The sequence below is a fragment of the Juglans regia genome, chromosome 11 (assembly GCF_001411555.2).
Source record: "Juglans regia cultivar Chandler chromosome 11, Walnut 2.0, whole genome shotgun sequence".
Lineage (NCBI taxonomy): Eukaryota > Viridiplantae > Streptophyta > Magnoliopsida > Fagales > Juglandaceae > Juglans > Juglans regia.
The window spans coordinates 15,372,194-15,392,887 of record NC_049911.1 but is presented as its reverse complement, the minus strand read 5'-3'; the positions used below and the strand labels follow the sequence as shown (position 1 = coordinate 15,392,887).

General features: G+C 39.3%; 1 protein-coding gene across 1 annotated transcript in view; it reads left to right on the top strand.

Moving 5' to 3' along the window:
- The first annotated feature begins 345 nt into the window (after nt 1–345).
- Nucleotides 346–20,694, top strand: part of LOC108995775 (protein ILITYHIA) — a 59,497-nt gene continuing 39,148 nt past the window's right edge. The window contains exons 1-21 of the mRNA XM_035682842.1: nt 346–442; nt 559–590; nt 669–819; nt 1,023–1,286; nt 11,464–11,840; nt 11,943–12,074; nt 12,180–12,561; nt 12,711–12,857; nt 13,060–13,238; nt 13,341–13,467; nt 13,605–13,678; nt 13,763–13,839; nt 13,947–13,983; nt 14,063–14,229; nt 14,648–14,831; nt 15,627–15,704; nt 18,950–19,069; nt 19,183–19,242; nt 19,844–19,969; nt 20,052–20,112; nt 20,224–20,393. Of these exons, the coding sequence (XP_035538735.1) occupies nt 1,169–1,286; nt 11,464–11,840; nt 11,943–12,074; nt 12,180–12,561; nt 12,711–12,857; nt 13,060–13,238; nt 13,341–13,467; nt 13,605–13,678; nt 13,763–13,839; nt 13,947–13,983; nt 14,063–14,229; nt 14,648–14,831; nt 15,627–15,704; nt 18,950–19,069; nt 19,183–19,242; nt 19,844–19,969; nt 20,052–20,112; nt 20,224–20,393 (2,616 nt within the window). The 5' untranslated portion in view covers nt 346–442; nt 559–590; nt 669–819; nt 1,023–1,168. The remainder of the gene's footprint in view (nt 443–558; nt 591–668; nt 820–1,022; nt 1,287–11,463; nt 11,841–11,942; nt 12,075–12,179; nt 12,562–12,710; nt 12,858–13,059; nt 13,239–13,340; nt 13,468–13,604; nt 13,679–13,762; nt 13,840–13,946; nt 13,984–14,062; nt 14,230–14,647; nt 14,832–15,626; nt 15,705–18,949; nt 19,070–19,182; nt 19,243–19,843; nt 19,970–20,051; nt 20,113–20,223; nt 20,394–20,694) is intronic.

Below are 20,694 nucleotides of genomic sequence, written 5' to 3'. Positions count from 1 at the left end.
CATTCATCTACTGACTCTCTCATCTTCTAATGGTGAGAATTGACACCAATGGTGTCTCTACTCAATGGTGTCCCTACCCCGCCCTGTCCTATTAGATGTGGATAATACTCGTATTTAAATTATTTTATTATTATTTATAAATTATTTAATATTATTTTTAAAATTTTTATTTTATCTCATTGTTTAAACATCTCCTATGCGCCATAAAAAATGGGCCATATTGCCTAGCTTTTTGTTCTCTTTAAAATAGCTGTTGAATAGTTTGGGCCAAGACCCAAGATCTAAAACGCACCGTTTTGATCCATAGGGTTTAATGGTTTATTTCATCTCTTTCTCCTTCCCAGCCCCCGGATACACCCCTCTCCGTCTGCGACAGTCTGTTTACTCTCCTCTTTTCGATTCTCACTCTTGTTTGCACTACGCCGACGCACGCCACCGGCCGGTAAGTCTCTCGTTCGACTGTCTCTCTCTCGTCCGTCCTTCTCTATCTGTGTCCGTTTTTGTCTCTGATTCTCTCTCATCTCTCACATCTCTCCGCTGCTGCCGCTCCACGCACAGGTTGCACGCCGCCACCGTGCTCCACCGCACCGGTAAGCCTTCCTCTCTCTCTCTCTGTTGTGCTCTCTCTATACTTCTAACTCGGTTTCCCTCCCTTTTCCCGTGATTAGGCCGCTCTTTCCGACACCGTTCGTCAAACTCCTCCGCCGTCGAACGCCACTGCCGTATTTCTCTGTTTTCTATTCCGCCGGCGTCACGCCTCTATCGCACTCCACGGCGCCTACACCACAAGCCCTGCTGCCGCTGTGAGCCACCAGGCCAGTAAGTTCCTCCCTTGGTCTCTCTCTCTTCTGTCTCTCTGTTTTCTTTCTCTCAAATCCCTGTTTGTCACAGCCCGCCGCTGCGGCTGGGCTTCAAGGTTTTGTGTCTTGGCTCGTAATGGATTTTTGATATTTGGCGAAAATCTAAGCATGTTGAAACTGGCTTGGGTAAGTTGGGTTAATTTATTTATTTTTATTTTGGAGGAATGGAGAGGGAGAAGATCAAGATCAAGGAGATTGACTCTTTCTCACACTGAAGAGACTTGGCTGCTCCTAAAACCCTAACCAGCCAGCCACCTTAAGCTCCATAACCTCCCTCGGATCCTTAATCTGGGTCTACCTGCTTCACGATGGCTGCGAATTCATTTGATTCGCTTGTTTCCATTGTTGGGTCAGTCTCCACTCCGTCCACCAAGAACCGAGTCCTGATCTTCCGTGACGAAATCCCCAGAATTCTAGGCAATTCAGGTCAGTCACCTAATTATTCTTTGGATTATATTTCTAGTTTTCAAATGCAATTTTGGTTTTTGTTTCATTTTCACTTCTGTATTGCTTGGCTGGTTGTCGCATTTTCATTTTGAAGTGACTTTCTTTGTTATTGTAGAAAATGGTAGAACGAGTTTCTAGGAAAGTGTTATAGTTTTTTAGTAACAAGGAGCGTACAGTGGGGAAAATCTGGAATTTTTTTGTATTCTATCTTTTACAGTGGTTTTCTGCTATTTTATTGAAGGGTGGGAATGTCCATGAGTTTCTATCTTCTTTTCAGCTCTCTAGAATGTAATTAGGTGTCTCACTTTGTATACTTCCTGTGTGCTTGGGCCTTGTCTAGTTTCATTCTATTCAATAAAGCTACTTATTTACTTATTAAAAAAAAAAGGTAAGTGTTATAGTGTCCCAATTTGGTTCTAACTTCTTTACCTTTTCAATCTCATTCCAAGCAGTGTGACCCACAAACACATGCATAATGCATGTATATATACATTTTTGCGCGTGCATGTGCCATTGACCTATACCATCCTCGTCCATTGTGTATTGTTCTCTGCAAGGTTATAATGTCTCATTGCTGACTGTTTGCAATAGGTTTGTTGGCTACTTTGAGCAGGCAACATCATGCAACTTGGGATTTGCCCTTGTTTAGGGAAGGATTCACAACTTATAGGCTTTAGAATCCGCCAATCACGTGATGGTTTTGCATGTCCATTTAAAAGTTTTCATATCTGTATTCATTTTATGTATCTATTTTCAAAACTGTTATATGGTCCATGCCTCTTATGCACGCAAACAGATGATCAAACTTTGGTAAATGAATATGCTAACATTACAAAGTAAGCAGACATGTGTAGCTATGTCATGTGCCAATGACATGGTTATACAAACTTGGTGAAATCTAGTTTGTCTATGACACAATGTGTTTATAGATAAAATACTGTCCATTTCAAATTTGAAATGGAATTAGAGTGTTTATGAGGAGGGTATTATTTTGATAAGTAAGATGATTTTATTAATGGCCAATGGCCTGTGGGCAAATTGGCATCCACTCTGGTCCTTAGGGACCACGAGACTCTAAGATGGAGGGCTCAAACCCTTCCTACTGGGGTTTTTATGTCTTGTATACTTGGCCATGCCTATCTTTATCATCCATAAAAATTCTTGTTTATTGATAAAAAAAATCCGCTGTACATTGGGGTGGGGGTGGGGTGGGGTGGAGGGATCTAATGTCCCTAAAACGTTGCCTAGCAAAAAAAAGGATGAGTTTATTGATGATTAACAGAGAGAGAGAGAGAAAGAGAGAGAGAGAATCGAAGTACATGGGGGTATACGACAAGTACACCTAGATTGGGAAGGAAAAAAGAGCAAGAAAATCCAAAAAAGTGAAGTTGTAGTGACATAGGTTGGTTGTCCTTTAGTGGAATATTGTATTGGAGAAGAAAAGTTTGAAGTCTGTGGCATCTTTGAAACTTCGGTCATTCCTTTCCCTCCATAAACACCACATCAAGTATATTGGGATCATCTTCCACAATGTGTCTCCATGCAGGCTCCTAAACTATTCCTTGTGGATGCTGAAAGATCTACCACATTTTTAGGCATCGCTCAACTTAAACAAATTATAGATAGGTTGCCATATAATGCTAGCTATGTTACAATTTTTTTTTTTATATGTAAAAGAAAAACCATATCACAATGTGGTAAAAGATGATACAACCTAGTATAGGAGGAAAGCAAGGATTCAACCTGTAACACCCCTTCCTCTAGGATAAATAGTAGTTCTAAGTCTTGGTTTGCAAAAGCTAAGCCTACATGCCTACCCATAATCAAGCACATTGTTGCCCAGATGACTAACCCAAGAAGGGGGGTGAATTGGGTTGTTTTAAAAAATTAACAATTATAATTCAACTACACAATGTAAAATGTGAATAAGATACTAAGTAACAGTAAAAAAAAAAAAAAGAGTAAGGGTAAGAGAGATGTTTTTCTTGGGCTTCGGCCAATTATTTGTAATACGGATACTTTCCATGACCTGCTTGTATCTCTCACTAATACCTAGATTTAATTAGGTTTCATGTTCTGTTTGTATACTCTTGGGTACTTTGTTTCTATTCTTATATCAATAAAACTTACTCTTACCTATAAAAAAAAAAGGATAAGAGAGATGTAAACTCAGTATTTTAATGAGCTTAAGCCCCACTGCCTACGTCCTCGCCTTAAGCTATCCCTTGAAGATTTTCAAATTCACTATTCTACCTCTTTCAGGTAGAGATAGAAATCTATTATACTTTTGAGCAATACTGCTTTAAAGAATCCGTGTAGAACACCTTATACACTTATAATCACCTTGCAAGTGGTGATTAAACTATTCTCTGTGTAGAACTCCTATTACACGCACAAGAGTTATACACACCCTTTCACTGATACAAAAGCTGATAATGGGTAGGTTATCAGAGAACACTCCTTAATGAGTGAAATGAAAACAATACAACTCAATGCTTAGAGAAGAGAGATAACTTTTGATGAATGAATGTTGTAAAACTTGTAGTCGATGTGTAGTGTACTTGTTTTTAACGATCTCAAGTGAGCTATTTATAGACATATGAGACTTCCTTGCCCTTGCCATTTCACTGTAATTACAAAATATTCCTGACTCTAGCCCCTGATTTATTGTGCTGGACCGAAATCAACATATCGGCTGAAACGCCAAAAATCGACCGGATTAATCGAAACACACTGAAATGGCTGGTATTTGTACAAGTTCCTGTAAATGAAATCTCAAATAACTTTGTCTCAATGAGGACTACCTTTGAGCATTCCATCCTTAAAATATTACTACTACTAATAATGTCTCGAAAAATGCTAAACATCAGAAACAAGTAGTAGAGAAGATGAGAGAAAATGTATGGAGAGAAAATGTATGGGATTTATTAGACATGCGAGGAGATCGACACCTATAGCTATTATAAATGTATGCTGTGTAGATTAGCCTCTTAAAGGCACATTCCCAGATATATTCACCATTTATTTTTTTCTTTTTATAAGTAATAATTGTTTTTTGGATCGGTAAACAAACTTTTATTGATCGAAATTCTTTTTATAAGTAATAATCATTTCGAGCATTCCATCCTTAAAAAATTACTCCTCCTAATAATGTCCAGAAAAATGCTAAACGTGGGAAACAAGTAGTAGAGAAGATGAGAGAAATTGTATGGAGAGAATGTATGGGATTTATTAGACATGCGAGGAGATCCACCTATAGCTATTTTAAATGAAATGATTATTACTTATAAAAAGAATTTTGATCAATAAAAGTTTGTTTATTGATTAAAAAAAAATGATTATTACTTTTTTTTTATAAGTAAAAAGAATTTATTAAACCACGTGATTAGGCAAGGTCCAAGTACACAGGATGACAGGAAGTATGCAGGAGATGAACCTAACTTATAAAAAGAAAAAAAGAGAAATGGTGAGTACACTTGGGAATGTGCTTTTAAGAGGCTAATTTCCACATCATACATTGTCCCATAACTTGACCTTGGCTCCATTCTCTTTGTATGTTCTTCCAACCCCATCCTGTAGCTTTTGTTCACCTAACTGGCACTCAATCATCCCCACTTGCTGCAATACTTCATCTTTATCGCCTCCCTCCAAAGGCTTCCTTTATCTTTAGCATAATGCCAAGCCCTTCCCTTAGTCATGCTTTGTTGATTGCAACCATTCTTCTAATACTTAGGTTGCCTATGGAAATTGGAAACCAAGCTCACTTTGGGCGAATTCATAAAGTTGATTTTTTCTCCTCCCCCAATAATATACCCTTTTGTAACATCTCAATGCGCTTGACAACTACTATAGGGAGAGGAAATAAGGACATTTTTTTAATAAGTAAGAAGTAAGTTTCATTGATATGAATGAAATTAGGCATAGCCTATGTACATAGGGATTATACAAAAGAAAACGCCTAAATACGTACTAAAAGCGCTAAATTAAAGATAAGAAATCATGCACATTGTTTCCATTAAGGACAATTGGCTGAAAACCATAGGAGTAAAGTGTGTAGAAAAAAATTCTAAAGCTCTGCCATTGTTCTTTCCCTATCTTTGAAGCACCGCGCATTTCTTTTCATCCAAGTACACCACATAATGCACAACAAGATCATCTTCCATGCTGCTGCTGCCACCTGGGGACAGCCTTGGATACCCTTCCAGCAAGCAAGCAGGTTAGCCACCTTTGACGACATAACCCAAGCGACATCCACTCTACTAAATATCCCATTCCACAACTCTCTTGTCACCTCACAATGCAATAATAGATGGTCTATTGATTCTCCATTTTTTTGCACAGATAACATCAATCCATCACAATGAGACCCCTTTTCCTTAAGTTGTCTATGGTTAGAATATTCCCAAGAGCCGCAGTCCACACAAAGAAAGCCACTTTGGACGGTATGTGAGACCTCCATATGCTTTTCCACGGGAGAGATACATTACCTTACGAAGCTAGTATTTTACAATATGCCTTCACTGTGAACTTCTTGTTGCCACTGGACCTCCATTGTATCCTATCACCTTGTGCCGTTATACTTCCTGAGGAGTATATCAATCTGAAAAATTCTGAAACGGTAGACAATTCCCAGTTATGGTTTCTCCCTGTGAATAGGATATTCCACTGATGAGAACCATGGGCAAACACAAGCAAATCCGCCACCGAAGCCTCCCTATTAGCTGCAATACTATAGAGAGCTGGGAAGGCCCTCTCCAAGGAGCGCTCTCCACACCAAACATCTTGCCAAAACCTGATTCTAGCGCCCTGTCCAACCACAAAATGGATATTGTTTTTGAAACATTGCCAGCCTCCCCTAATATATCTCCACAAACCCACACCATATTCCCCTCATTACATTGGTACACCAACCACTCCAAGCACCTCCGTGTCTAGAGTCAACAACTTCCTTCCACAATGACTCCTCCTCCAAGTGATGCCTTCATAACCATTTCCCCAATAACGCTTTATTGAAGGTCCTCAAATTGCGCACACCCAATCCTCCACTTGAGATTGGGGAGCAAATTTTATTTCAATCAACAAGATGGAATTTGTTTTCCTCCCCCAGACCACCCCATAGGAAAGCCCGAAATAACTTCTCGATCCTATTCGTCGCCCAAGCAGGCAACGGAAATAGAGATAAGAAATAGGTCGTGAGATTAGGTAAAGTGATTATTAGTGTGAGTCGTCTCCCTTTCGATAGATACAGCTGTTTCCACCTAGCCAATCTTTTCTCTTTCTCAATGACCCCGTCCCAAATAGCTTTAGCTTTAAAAGTTGTCCCCAAGGGGAGGCCCAAATATTTCATAGGCAAAGAAGACACTTTACACCCCAAGAGATCTGCTAGGCTACTGATTCGAGGCACCACACCCACCGCCACCATTCTCAGTTTTACCAAGGTGTACCTTAAGCCCTGACACCGCTTCGAAGCACAACAAGAGTGCACATAAAGCTTGAATTTGGCCCAACTCCGCTTCACAAAAGATAAGTGTCTCATTTGCAAATAAAATATGTGAGGTCATGATAGAGCCATTAGTACCATTACCCACCGAAAACCAGTTAAAAAACCACCCTCAATGGCTGCCTTCCCCATCCGGCCAAGTCTCTCCTTAACAATAATGAAAAGAAAAGGAGACAACGGGTTCCCTTGCCTCAAACCACGGGAACTGTTAAAAAAAACCCTCAGGGGTACCATTAACTAACACTGAGAAACGAGTAGTAGTAACACAATGTCGAATCTATGAAATCCACCTATCACCAAAGCCACACCTCCCAAGTTAGTATAGGAGAAAATCCCAATTTACATGATCATATTCTTTCTCCATATCAAGCTTGCATAGAATGCCTAGTGAGCCCTCCTTCAACCTATGATCCAAACGCTCATTGGCAATAAGAACTGAATTAAGTATCTGCCTCCCCTGAACGAAGGCATTCGGGGTTTTGAAATAGTTTGCTCCATTACCAAGCTTAATCAATTAGTAAAAACTTTCAAAATAATTTTGTAAACCTCACTCACCAGGCTTATAGGGCGGAAATCTTCGACTTCCATTGCCCCATCCGGCTCAGGTGCTTTGTCTTTAGCCATACTTTTTATGACCTTATGTACCTCATCTTCTTCAAAAGGTCTTTCTAACCAGCTCGCACTTTGCATATCAATAGACTCAAAAGGCAAATTTTCAAGCTTCGGCCTCCAGCAAGTCGGCTCCATGAGCAAGTTCTCATAATAATTCACAATGTAGTTCTCTAATTCAGGGGGGGGGGGGGGGAGAGAACTTGATTACCTGTCTTGATTGACTCAATAGTGTTATTGCGCCTATGTGGAGTAGCCATTCTATGAAAGAACTTCGTACATTTATCCCCTTCTTTTAACCAAAGAGCCTTGGATTTTCTTTGCCACGAGGTCTCCTCCATCAACAATACCTTATCCAATTCAATCACCACCGCACTCTTCCTCAACAATACCTCTTCGTAAGTGTCTCCCATCAATACCTGCCCCTCTAACTCTTGTAACTCCTCCATTAGAGTAGTCTTTTGGTTGCCAATGCTACCAAAAACTTCCAATTTAAATCTTGCTTTAAAGCCTTAAACTTACCTGCAAGAATGAAGCTAGGGGTACCTGTGAGTTGATAAGAAGACCACCAAGAACGAACTTTCTCAGCAAAACCGTCCACTGCTAACCACATATTTTCAAACTTGAAATATTGGCAACCCCTATGAATGCTACCACAATCTAACAAAAGAGGAAAATGATTCGAGCAAACCTGAGCCAGCCTCTTCTGACACAACACCGGAAAGTGGGCTTCCCAAGAAAGAGAAATAAGAAACCTATCCAATCTCGACCAACCCCTGCTATTGGACCATGTGAACTCACCCCCAACATGGGGAAGATCCATAAGGTCCAAATCAAACATAAACTCAGAGAACTCCTCTATGGCTATAGAGTTGCGAGAATTCCCTGATTGCTCACTAGGAAAGTGAATGATGTTGAAATCCCCACCTATACACCACGACACGTCCTATAAACAATATAAGCCCACCAACTCTTCTCAAAGCCTTCTGCTCTCTCTATCCAAATTAGGCCCGTAAATGCCTACATAAGCCCATTCCCACCCATCTACTATATTTTTAAAAAGATTAGCCACCGAAAAAGTCCCAACACACTCCTTTACCGCCTGCCTCCACCACTCTTTTATCCCATATTAAGAGGACACCACTAGACGCATCGAAGCCAAGTAAGACCAACCCACATACGAACACCCCCACAAGCTGTGAATAAGTTTTCTATCGACGAACCTCAATTTTGTTTATTGAAACCACACCATATCAACCTTCCACATTCGCAATAAAGATTTTATGCTAAGGCGCTTATTGCAATCATCAAGCCCCCGCACGTTTCAAGAGAGGATCTTAGGTTTCATGGAAATGGTAACTCCCCTCCCTTTCATTATATCCCTTCCGCCACTCCCCTCTTTCACTTCATAATTTATAGAGAATTTAAGCCTTTTAAGTTCCCTATCTCTCTTAATGGCGGACTTCAATCGACCATCTTCAATGGCCACAAGAAGATCCCTGAACTGCTCTTCAAAGCCTATACAAGACACCCCGGCGCAGGCTTGCATCTCCTCCACTTTCTTGAACACCGATCCAAAATAAACCTCTCTGAGTTGGGACTAGGAGGGAGCATACGTATAGGTTCGGCATCTCCCCCATCGATGCACTTCCCTTCACAGATAACTAGCTTCATATCCACCCCTTCTGTCCCCTTCACAGAAAGCTCCTTTTTTTTCTTGTCAAGACCTGCTTCTCCAGATTCCATTAAAGATAATGGTGCTAGGACACCACTGTTTGGAGCAAAAAACTTCTCCAGATGCTGACTGTATTGTCTGCGACTACCCAGCCAAGGAAAAAAAAATTCTCCGTCGACTGCTTCTACACTCTCCGGCAAGCTAAACGGCGCGAATGTCGTTAGAGAAACACTGGCAGCCACCATAGACCTTTATGTGCAGGTCCCAAAGCATTGGGGACTACAACGGTGACAAAGCTACCCAACTCTGCGCCTCCAAGCTCTGATGATGCTATTGCCGATGGCAAAGCTTCCACCGACACTACTGTGACCTTCGGCAAGGTAGTCTGGGTCTTCGCTGGCGATGATGGCCCGCGTCTGCTCGCCGATGGGCCACCTACAAGTTGCGGCTTTTTCCTCCAGGAAAGACCCGTCTGGGACGCAGGCCTCCTTGTGGGCTGAAGCCCATTTCCCCAGCCCATTAGTATTTCCTTTCCTTTGGATTGGACCGTGCACTGGGCTTTGCCTTCAGGCCCACCCAAACGGCCCTTACCAATACTCTGTATTTGTGCAATACAGGGCCACAACCCGAACCCACACCTAGACCCCCTTCCACTTTTCCTTCAACGCATCGTATCAACCTTTGTACTTTATCATACATCTCCTTCAAATTCCCTTGCATTTTGTGCAGCTCCTTTAGCACCATTTTCTCTTTCTGCCCAACCATTACTTTGACAGCTCCCTCACTATATTGAGCACCTGCCGAAAGAGGAACGCCATCTGACCTTAGCAGATTTGCCATATCTGATCTTCGCACGTCTCGAGGTGACTCCAAGGCCTCCCTATACGACTGAGGCAGCGATGTGAGGAAGTTCTGCCTGCCTTCTCTACCAGTAGCCTGTAGCTCCGCCGCAAGCTTTCTCCACCCCACTCCATCTCTATCCCCATGTATGAAAATGAAATTCCAACGACCTCCCCCACCATACTCCACTAGAGCCATGTAGAAGCCACGGGAATTTGAGCACCGCTGTGCGATGCCTCTACCTCCTTCCCAATGAGCAGTGTAAAACTCCTTACGTCCAATCTTCAAACAATCCTCCAAAGCTCTTGAAAACTATTGGATAGTGTCTGAACCCAAACTCAAAACTTTTCACTACCTTCCAACCTTTCTCTGTGACACTGTCAAGTGGCCATCGCCACCATTCTGGACGGGGGATTACTATCGGGGATTTTCACGTACGGAGAGGAAAAAAAAATATAAAGAGTTTTTAGAGATAGTACTCTTGGTTTGGTCAAGGTTGCTATATTCCCCTATCATCCAACCCCCCAATTGATTTTCCAAATCTCCAAAATACCATCCCAAATCGCCTTTGCCTTAGCTCCCATGGTATGTCTAAGTACTTGATCGACAAAGCTGACACCAGACAGGATATGAGCCGAACTATTAACATCATCTACATTGCCAACTAGTAGCGACTGTGACTTGGCCAAGTTAATCTTCAAATCTGAAAGAACTTCTAAACAAAGAAAATGCAACATACATAGCTTACGTATTATGGATTTGCCACACAAAATTCAATGTGTTGCTTGCGAAAAGTGGATGTAATGCAAGAAGTTGCACATTCCATGTTGTGTGATACCCCATATGATAATGATAAGGGTAGGTGGTGAATGAGATCCCACATTGTTTGGGAAGGAGGAGTTCTTGCTCTTTATAAGATTCTAATGGGGCTCCAATTGTATCATTGACTAGTCATTTTGAAGTATAGGCCATGTGGTTTCGGCTTTCTATTGGGGCATTACATGTTCCTACTAACAATCTTGAGAGATTGTCATCGTCTTCCGGTGTTGAAATAATCTTGCTAAGGGCAAATATTGACAACAACAATAGGGTAGACAAAAGGGGCCCTTGTCACAACCTGTGAGTTGCAAAGAAACCCGAGGGGTAGCCATTCACCAAGATTGAGTAGCGCATCATGGCAATACATAGAGCTAACCGCCTGCACTACTTTTGCCCTAAACCACATCTCCGTGTCATATGTAGCTAGGAGTCCCAATTAATGTGGTGATTTTTCCCATAGCATTTGTAGAATGACCTTAATGGTGATTCTGTCGTAGCTAGAATTAAAGAAAGTTCAGTTCACCTTTTGTTAACTTGGACCATTTTGTGAATATTCATGCCCCAAAACACTACTAGGCAGCCTGCAAGTAAAAGCAGTGGTGTGACTAGATTGATGCTATTTTGATGCATGTAAATATATTTACACAGTCACACACATGTATAGACTTATGTATGTACGCATTTAAAATATATCTATCATCGTTCTTTTGCAGAGATGAGTGCAGAGCTTGCATCACTTCTGGTTGATATATTGTTTAGAACATTGTCAATCTATGATGATCACGGATCAAGGAAAGCTGTTGATGATGTGATTGAAAAAGCTCTTGGTGACTTATTGTTCATGAAGAATTTTGCAGCAGCACTTGTCCAGGTAATGGACAGGCAGGAAAAGTTCCAATCCCATGTGGGTTGCTATAGACTTCTCAGGTGGTCATGCCTCCTCTTAAGCAAGAGTCAGTTTGCGACAGTTTCAAAGAATGCATTATGTAGGGTAGCTGCAGCGCAAGCATCTTTACTTCATATTGTTGTACAAAGATCTTTCCGTGTGCGAAGGGCTTGCAAGCAAACATTTTTGAATCTATTTTCTCAGGTTTAGGCCATTTAACTTTTACTGATTATTGAGAAGGTTGTCCTGCTGTTACCGTTAACATTTGATTTTTAAGCATTTTTCATGTGGCCATTTTTTTTTCAGTCTCCTGACATTTTTAAAGCATATGTTGAAGAATTTAAGGATGGGCGGATTCTGTGCAAAGATAGTCCTGAATTAATATGGTTATTACTAGAGTTCTCAAGCATGTCACCTTCTTTGTTTGAGGAGTGCAAGGTCAGTTAAGTTTATTTTTCGTTATGTATCATGTATTTGATGGAAATGCTGGTATACTGTTTCTTCTGCCCGAATGTTGACATGATTTCTTCTTGTTTTATGTAGCCAATATTTCTTGATATATATGTTAAGGCAGTGCTAAATGCTAGAGAAAAACCGACAAAGTTTCTCAGTGAGGCTTTTTGTTTACTTTTTAAACGTATGCCCCATGAAGATTTTCAAAGTATCGTGGTTCCATCTTCTGTAAAAATGCTGAAACGCAATCCCGAGATTGTGTTGGAGTCTGTTTCAATTCTTTTGGAGTCAGTCAACCTTGATTTGAGTAGGTATGCCACCGAAATTCTTTCTGTGGTTTTACCACAAGCTCGGCATGCAGATGAAGGGAGAAGGGTTGCGGCATTAGCGATAGTCAGGTGCTTGAGCCGAAAGTCTAGTAATCCAGACATTTTTGAAGCAATGTTCAATGCTGTCAAAGCTGTAATTGGAGGTCTGATTGTATTTATTTATATTTGCTGTCAAATCATTTCTTTTGTGATTTTAAGTAATTATAATGGTTGCTGTAAGAGGATGTATTTAGGAAGGTCAATAACTGAATGTGCATTTTACTTCAAATGTTCATGCTTCAAATTTAAACAGGCTCAGAAGGCAGACTTGCGTATCCTTACCAGAGAATTGGCATGATCAATGCACTTCAGGAATTGTCTAATGCTCCTGAGGGGAAATACTTGTACAGCCTATCAAGTTCCATTTGCGTCTTCCTTCTGTCCTATTACAAGGATGATGGTAATTTTTTTTGTCTTTTCTTTTTTTTTTCCTTTTCAAATGTACTGATGTTTATCTTTTTGTCTTTTATATACCGGTGGGCATCATAAACTTTTCATATATGCTTTCTTGCTTTCCAATTGTCAATTTGCTTCTCCCTTTTGAAAGTTTGGAATTTTTTTTTTCACGTGGCTGATCCTTTATACAATGTTCTAATGCTTAGGAAATGAAGAGGTCAAGCTTGCAATTTTGTTGGCTGTAGCTTCTTGGGCAGCACGATCTGCTGTTCAGCCAGATGTAGTTTCCTTTATTGCTTCTGGGCTCAAGGAGAAGGAAGCTTTGAGGAGGGGACATCTTCGTTGTCTCCGAGTCATATGCAGAAATGATGCTAATGTTTTACAAGTAAGTTGTCTTACTAATTTTATCCTAACATGTTTTTGTTGATTGATTCTAGGCGAGGCCATTGCATTCATCATTTTGATGCTTTTAAATTAAACATTTCAGGTATCATCTTTATTGGGTCCTCTGGTCCAACTTGTTAAAACTGGTTTTAGTAAGGCTGTACAGCGTTTGGATGGTATATATGCTTTGCTCTTAGTGGGGAAAATTGCAGCTGTTGATATCAGAGCAGGTTTATAGTGTTTCCTACTATTATCCTTGTTGCTACAACTTGAGCCATGAACTTATACATGCAACCGCCTCTGCATTTCTATTACCGATTTTCATTTGTAAATCATTAATTTGATTAACTTCTACTCCTTTTCTCAGAGGAGACCGTCGCAAAGGAAAAGATCTGGTCTTTGATATCTCAAAATGAACCCTCACTTGTACCAGTTTCATTGGTAGCTATTTGCAGACTCTTTGATTTTATTGATATCTAATCTAGGTTTTTCTTGGTTATTTTAATGCTTAGATGTGCTACACAGGCCTCAAAGTTCTCCACTGAGGATTGCGTGGCATGTATTGATCTTCTTGAAGTTTTGCTGGTGGGCCATTTTGACAGGTTTGAATTCATTTTTGTTGCAAAGCCTCCGTTATTATTGTCTGTGTAGTGTCTTAGAAAACTTTCAAGTGGGTTTTCTCAATGGATATATGTTGTTCGTACTGCAGAGTGGTGGCCACCTTTTCAGTCAGATCACTATTACAGGTAAATTGGTGTGTGGTAGGTACTACATGGATATTTTTCTTGACTAGGAAGATTACTTATTGATTGTTGAATGGTGCAGTTGATAATCTTTTTGATATGTCATCCAAATTGGGACATACGGAGAATTGCTTGCAACGCTACGAGAAAGATAATTACTGCTGCACCACAATTATCTGATGATCTTTTACTTGAATTTTCAATTTTTCTTTCTCTAGTTGGGGAGAGACTTTGTAGTTCAAAGACAAGGTACATTTATATTCAATGACTCTTTTAAGATTGCTTAGTTTTGTCATTCTAAACTTTTATTTTCCTTTCCTCCATTAAGTTAAAATGCACACATCTAAATGCATATGCACAATTTTATTTCAGGTATAATTTTTGTTTCGATGATTCTTTTAACACCTTTGCTATTACGATGTATACATGACATGTAGGTACATATATATATTTTTGGTAAGGACATGCATATATTTATACATATGCCCACTTCAATATACATATTTATGTCGAAGTAGTGGAAAAGCAATGTGCTCAAGCATAGCTTGCAATCAAATGCTGATGTATTCTGATTGTTTAAAACAATACTAGGTTGTGCATGTAATTAATTATTTGTTAATACTGGTCTGTGATGTTGTGAAGGCATCTAACTTTTTTATGTGTGTAGTGACACGGAGAATTCGTTGGACCCTCAAGTTCCCTTCCTTCCATCAGTGGAGGTCTTGGTGAAGGCTTTAGTTCTAATATCATCAACAGCTCTAGCTGCTGCCCCAAGTTCATCCATGCGAATTATATTCTGCTCACATCATCCATGTGTGGTTGGCACTGCAAAGCGAGATACAGTTTGGAGGGTAAATGTTTTCTTTATTAATTAACATGGACCTTGTATTCTGTTTAATTTCTGTTTAGTGGTCTTTTTTCTTTGCTTGAGCATATTTTTTTTATTTAATAGCAGTAAAGTCAAAAGATTATTTTACACAACCATATTTGGAAAATGAAATAATGAGTTCAGGAAACAATGCTAAAATGCATATGACTTCGAATTAACAAAAAAGACATGGCTGGCCACTGTGAAAATTTCGGGAGATGACAGGTTTGATATGTGATATGTCTCATCTGGTGTAAGAGGCACAAAAGTGCCTTTTATTTGTTGAGTGGTAAAGTCTTGTGAATTTTGAGGTTCTTTAGGTTTGTTTGAATTCGTAAGTCATCTCAGCTCATCTCACTACTATTCTTTACTATTCAGCAACTTTAACTCACAAATCTCACTACTATTCACAACTCATCTCATTACTATTTACAATCCATCTCAACTCATCTCAGCTTATTTCAAGTCATTTTCGAATCCAAACATCTCCTAAAGATCACTGCCACATAGCTCAAGGAAAACCTCCAAACTCATGGCAAACCTCTAAAAAGCTTTGTTGATATGCTCATATCTACTTCTTGCATGTCTATTATTGGCATATTGCCTGTATTATGGTAGCAATTGCTATTTTCATATATTTTTTTCTTTTGCAGATATAAAATATACATATGGCATGCTTTCATGTTTGATTGTAGATAGTTGCATGTCTGAACATACTCAATGTCAACCAGTATGATATGCTACTCAATGTTAATTGACTCATTTCATTTTGTTTCAGAGACTTGTTAAATGTTTTCAAGCGCTTGGTTTCGACATCATTGGCATTCTTTCCGCTGATGTGGGAAATTTGTGTAAGGTATATTTTAGATGCTTGATGAAAATATTTTCCTATTTTGACATTTTGGTTGTTTTCCATTGGACTACATAATAGACATTCCTTTGGAATCCTTGATATAAATTTCTACTTGTGACTTCTTTACCCGGAAATGAAGTATTTAGCATGATTAGATAATTCAACTTGAGCGTTTTCTGATTGGTTTTCTAGGATAGATGGCTTATTTCATTTTCACCACCATGTGAAGAATGGAGCAGAAATACGCTGTACTCCTGCAGGCAGTTTCTAATAGTTAAAAACAGAAAAATGTGACAATGGTACTGGAGCCTAGAATATGTCACTTGTGATTCTTACTTGGTGCATTCTATAAAGGGGCACTGCAAAAGTGCACAATTTTTTGGTATATCTAGGAATTGGTCCGGGGATGAAGTTGTTGAAAAAAGTTTTGGTGCTGAAATATTAAACTCGGATATAACTGTAACACCCCCCTTGCTGTAGGGTTTGGAATGCTACTAAAGCATAAACCATACGCTAGGTAAGAGACCCAACATAATAAAACCATGATTAAGGTCCTGACACATTGGGGATTAATCCTCGTTTCGTTGAATAATTAGTCAGGATGCTGTTCCTGGACACTCGGTGCCAATAAAAAAAATCCTCGTTTTGTTGAATAATAAAAAGCATGACATGGTAATTTTTTATACCTAAAAGGAAAAAACCGTGGTTAGGTCCTGACACATGGGGGATTAATCCTGTTGTCTTCCTGCAAGAAGAGATTTCAAAGAGTTTTGAATAGATTTCCTTTTGGGCCTGATTCATACCGCACATCATGCTAGAAGATAATTTCGGATTTGTCCCCCATCTTATATTTGATGGACCTAGAAAATTCTCCCCATCCTTGACGAATGTTTTTCGACACCCCTACTTTGAAAGTCCCATTGACCTTATTAGAGTACCATCCACCTCACATGCTCCCATACTTAATTCTACCACTAATTGCTGTAGAGATCTGCTTTTCGTTGCATATTGCCATAACCATTTATCCATTAATGCCCAAATAAACAGAATAAAGTTTTTGAGCCCCAAACCACCAGAAGATATCAAAGCACATATATCATTGACCATTTGGCTAGGTGATGATAATTAGGCTCACCCTCCACACTACCCAATAGGAAGTCCCTCTAAATCTTCCCAATGCACTTCTCCACAGCAACTGGGATTGGAAAGAGGGACAAAACATATGTGGGTATGTTAGAGAGTTCTCTTGATTGAGCTGAACCATACCCTCTTTTGACGAATATATACATTTCCTTTCAGCTGATCACCTTGTTTTCGCTATAACACCATCCCACTTTGTCTGTGTTGTAAGAACCCCCCAGGGAAGACCTAAATTCTTTATGGGTGAAGATACCATTCTACATCCAAGGATGGTTACCAATGCCCAATGTCTTCCATATCATCAACCGGTGGTTAGCTTCAAATCATAGAAACAAGCACGACAAATATTGTAAATGCTTTGGGTCATCCGTGGAAAGGAGATGAGCAATTCATCTATGTGCCTTTGTCCCATTGAGAAGCATGATAAGAATCCCTTGTCCACTGTTGCATATAATATTTTGCTTAGGGCTTCCATGACCACCACAAATAGCAACAGGGGTAAAGGATCACTTTGACACAGATTCGGCGAGATATTGAAAAAACTCGGGGTTTTAATTTTAATCAAGATCGAGAATCTCAAAGTGGAAATACAATATACCATACACTCACACTACTTATCCCTTAAATCACATCTTCTCAGCAAGTACCACAGAGACCCCAATTAAAGTTATCGTAAGCCTTCTTTAATAGCATGAACGTACATGATTTCCTTGTATCTTTAGACACATGCATAGGAGGTGTTGTTCTTGTGTATGTCCCGTGTACTTGGCTTCACATTTTTTTTAAAAAATTCTTATTTACCGATTAAAAAAAAGTTATCTTAAGCCTTCTCTAAATTGAGCTTACAACCCCTAGACAATATTTCATATTTTTTGGATTTGGGATACTAATAAAAAGGTCAGCACTTATTAAAGAATAATTTTACAGTATATTTGTTCTTTAAGAATTTGACAGATATTGTATGTTTGTTCCTGTTTACCACACACCACACTCCAACTGATGAGACACCATCCACATTTTTTTAAAAAAAGAACAACAAAACATGCTGAATCCAATTTTTTAAAAAGAATCACAAAACATGCCGAATCCAATTATAGACCCATTCTTTTCCTACCCTAAATCCCAATTCCCCAAAACCAAAACCCGAACTGCTGATTTGAACTTAGACCTAATTCTGGACAAATCTCAACTTCCCCAAACAGAATCACACAATCTCACCATCGGCATCTGATAAAGCAATCGGAGTCGGTCAATCTCATTTCATTGCTCAATTAATGTTTGTCCACCTCTCTCATGAGATTGAACACAGAAAATCTTCTCAATGAGAAGTCAGAGCAAAGTTCCGCAAGGCTACTAGTCCTAATAGAAGTAAGTTCATGCAAAGCCATGGCAAGATTTCTGTTTATTTTGCATGATTTATCGCAAGAACAATCATAGCTGCTCCGACTCCAACAAATCATACTACCTCCTTGAACATCCATCCATAAACAGAGAGAGAGAGAGATTGCTTCCCGTTGTGGTGTTGGTGGTGGACGGAGGCTGAAATGGGGTATTGGAACTTGACGTTGGGTGTGGGTTTTGGGGATTGAGTGGATTGAGTTAGGGCATGGGATCTGAAATGGGGTTTGAAATGGGACATCGGCATCTTTTGTGTTTTTTTTAAAGAATTAAAAAAAAAAATATGACATGAAGGAAGCCAGGTCACTGAGTGTGTGGGGTGGAGGTAATAGGGGGCTTGGGGGATAGAATTATTGATTTGTCAATAGGCATGTCCAGAATATTGTTGGTATATCGACTTTGTGATTGACCTGAACTTCTTACATGTAATCTGTGAAAGGGAATTTAGGAACTGTTTTACTATCAGATGCTCTGGACGTTGAACTACATTCATCTTTACCTTAAAAAATGAGTTTACCTATCCAAAAAAAAAAAAAAAAAACTATCAGATGCTCTGGTTCCTTTTTCATTTGTCCGAATTTATGGTTTCTTGTTGTTCAAGAGTACATAAATTTTATTTTGTATGATCGCCATAGTTTCTTTCATGAATTGAATCTTTCTTTATGGTGATGTTCTTGTTAAGACTGAGCCCTTGCTGTTGTGTTTTTCAGGGACTACTGGGACCAATGGGGTTGATGAGTGCTAATCCACTTGAATACCAAGCGGCGATATCTTCGCTATCGACATTGATGTCTATAACACCTAGAGATACCTATATAGAGTTTGAAAAGGTTTTGCTACTTAAATCAACTATAATTTAAGATTTATAGGCAAGTGGATCCAATGATGCAATATTGTTTCGGTAGTCTGCTGACATCTGATTAGAACTTATTTTTTATGCCAGCATCTGCAAAATCTTCCAGAGCGTTATTCACATGATATGCTTTCGGAGAATGACATTTTGGTAAAATTCTTCGGCTTAAAATACAATATTAGTACTGGATTTGTGCCAATGTTACAAAACCGCCTTTAAATAAAAAAAAATTTCACTACAATTTTCTACTTTAGTTGACTCCACTTTCACAAGAAAAATTCTTCTCATCAGTCACTATTCACTACTCCACACCCCCCACACCCTATGAAAAAAAAAAGCTATAGGTGTGGGGTGTGAAAGTGAATAGTGGCTGATGCATAGAATTCCTCCTTTCACAAATATCAGAAAAACACTTCGGAGATTTTTTTAACTTTCCACATTTTTTCAAATGCACCTTACCACTTGCACTAACACAAGCACAAGCCACACCTAAAATGTTTTTGCTCAAATTCTCAAAATCTTTCGTATGCTGTGCTCCATTAGTTTCGCAATTAATGAATTCAGCAATTCCTCTTAGTATCATTTTAAACTTTCTGCCTTTGGTTCTTTTTCTTGTGAGCTTGTTGTGTACTTTTCTTCTCTCTCTCTCTCTCTTGCTTATTTTTTATTTATTTATATTTGATTTTTTTCATTTGTTATTTGTATATGGGTTCCGTAGTACGTCTGCTTCAACTTTTCCAATTTGTTTCAGGTTTTTCGTACTCCTGAAGGCATGCTTTCCAGTGAGCAAGGTGTTTATGTTGCAGAGTCCATTGCCGCCAAGAACACTAAACAAGCAAAGGGTCGTTTCCGGACATATGAAGACCAAAATGACATGGTGCATCTAGATGGTCATGTTTGGTGCTTTTTCCTTTTCCTTTTTCTCCTCTTCAGTATTAGTTATATGTATGTCTTCCCAGGATCACATCAGAGAAGCTGCTGTGGGGAAAAAGGATGTCGGAAAGTCAGCAAAGAAAGTTGGCATGTTACTGTGGAATCCTGTTTTCTATTTTTCCTTAATTTGTCTTCCTCTGCCTTAGTTAATTTTCATTATAGGCTTTTAACTTTTTTTGTTTATTCTGATCCATCTAGATAAGGTAAAGACGGGAAAAGAGGAGGCACGCGAGTTGCTGCTTAGGGAGGAAGCCTCTCTTCGTGAGAAGATTCGAGAAATACAGAAAACATTATCTTTGATGCTGAGAGCTCTTGGGGAGATGGCCATTTCTAATCCTGTATTTGCTCACAGTCAATTACATTCCCTGGTTTGTATCCGAAGGCCTGCCTTTTGTCATCTATATTTTGTTGACAAATTAATAACCTAATTTCAATTTCTGTCGCTTTATAAATGCACCATGAGAATCATGGTTTATGGATAATAAATGGCGCTGTGAACTATGCAAATTAAATTGAAGCCCCTGCTCTCAGCTCCCGTTGTAGAGGGGATGGATATGTCTTTGGCTTCATGTCTCACCAATCAAAAGGAAGAGAGTTTTCTATTTTAACTCCCAAAATTTATTCTAGAATGCTTGTGGGGGAACCTTAAAGTCTGCCATGTTTCTTTTG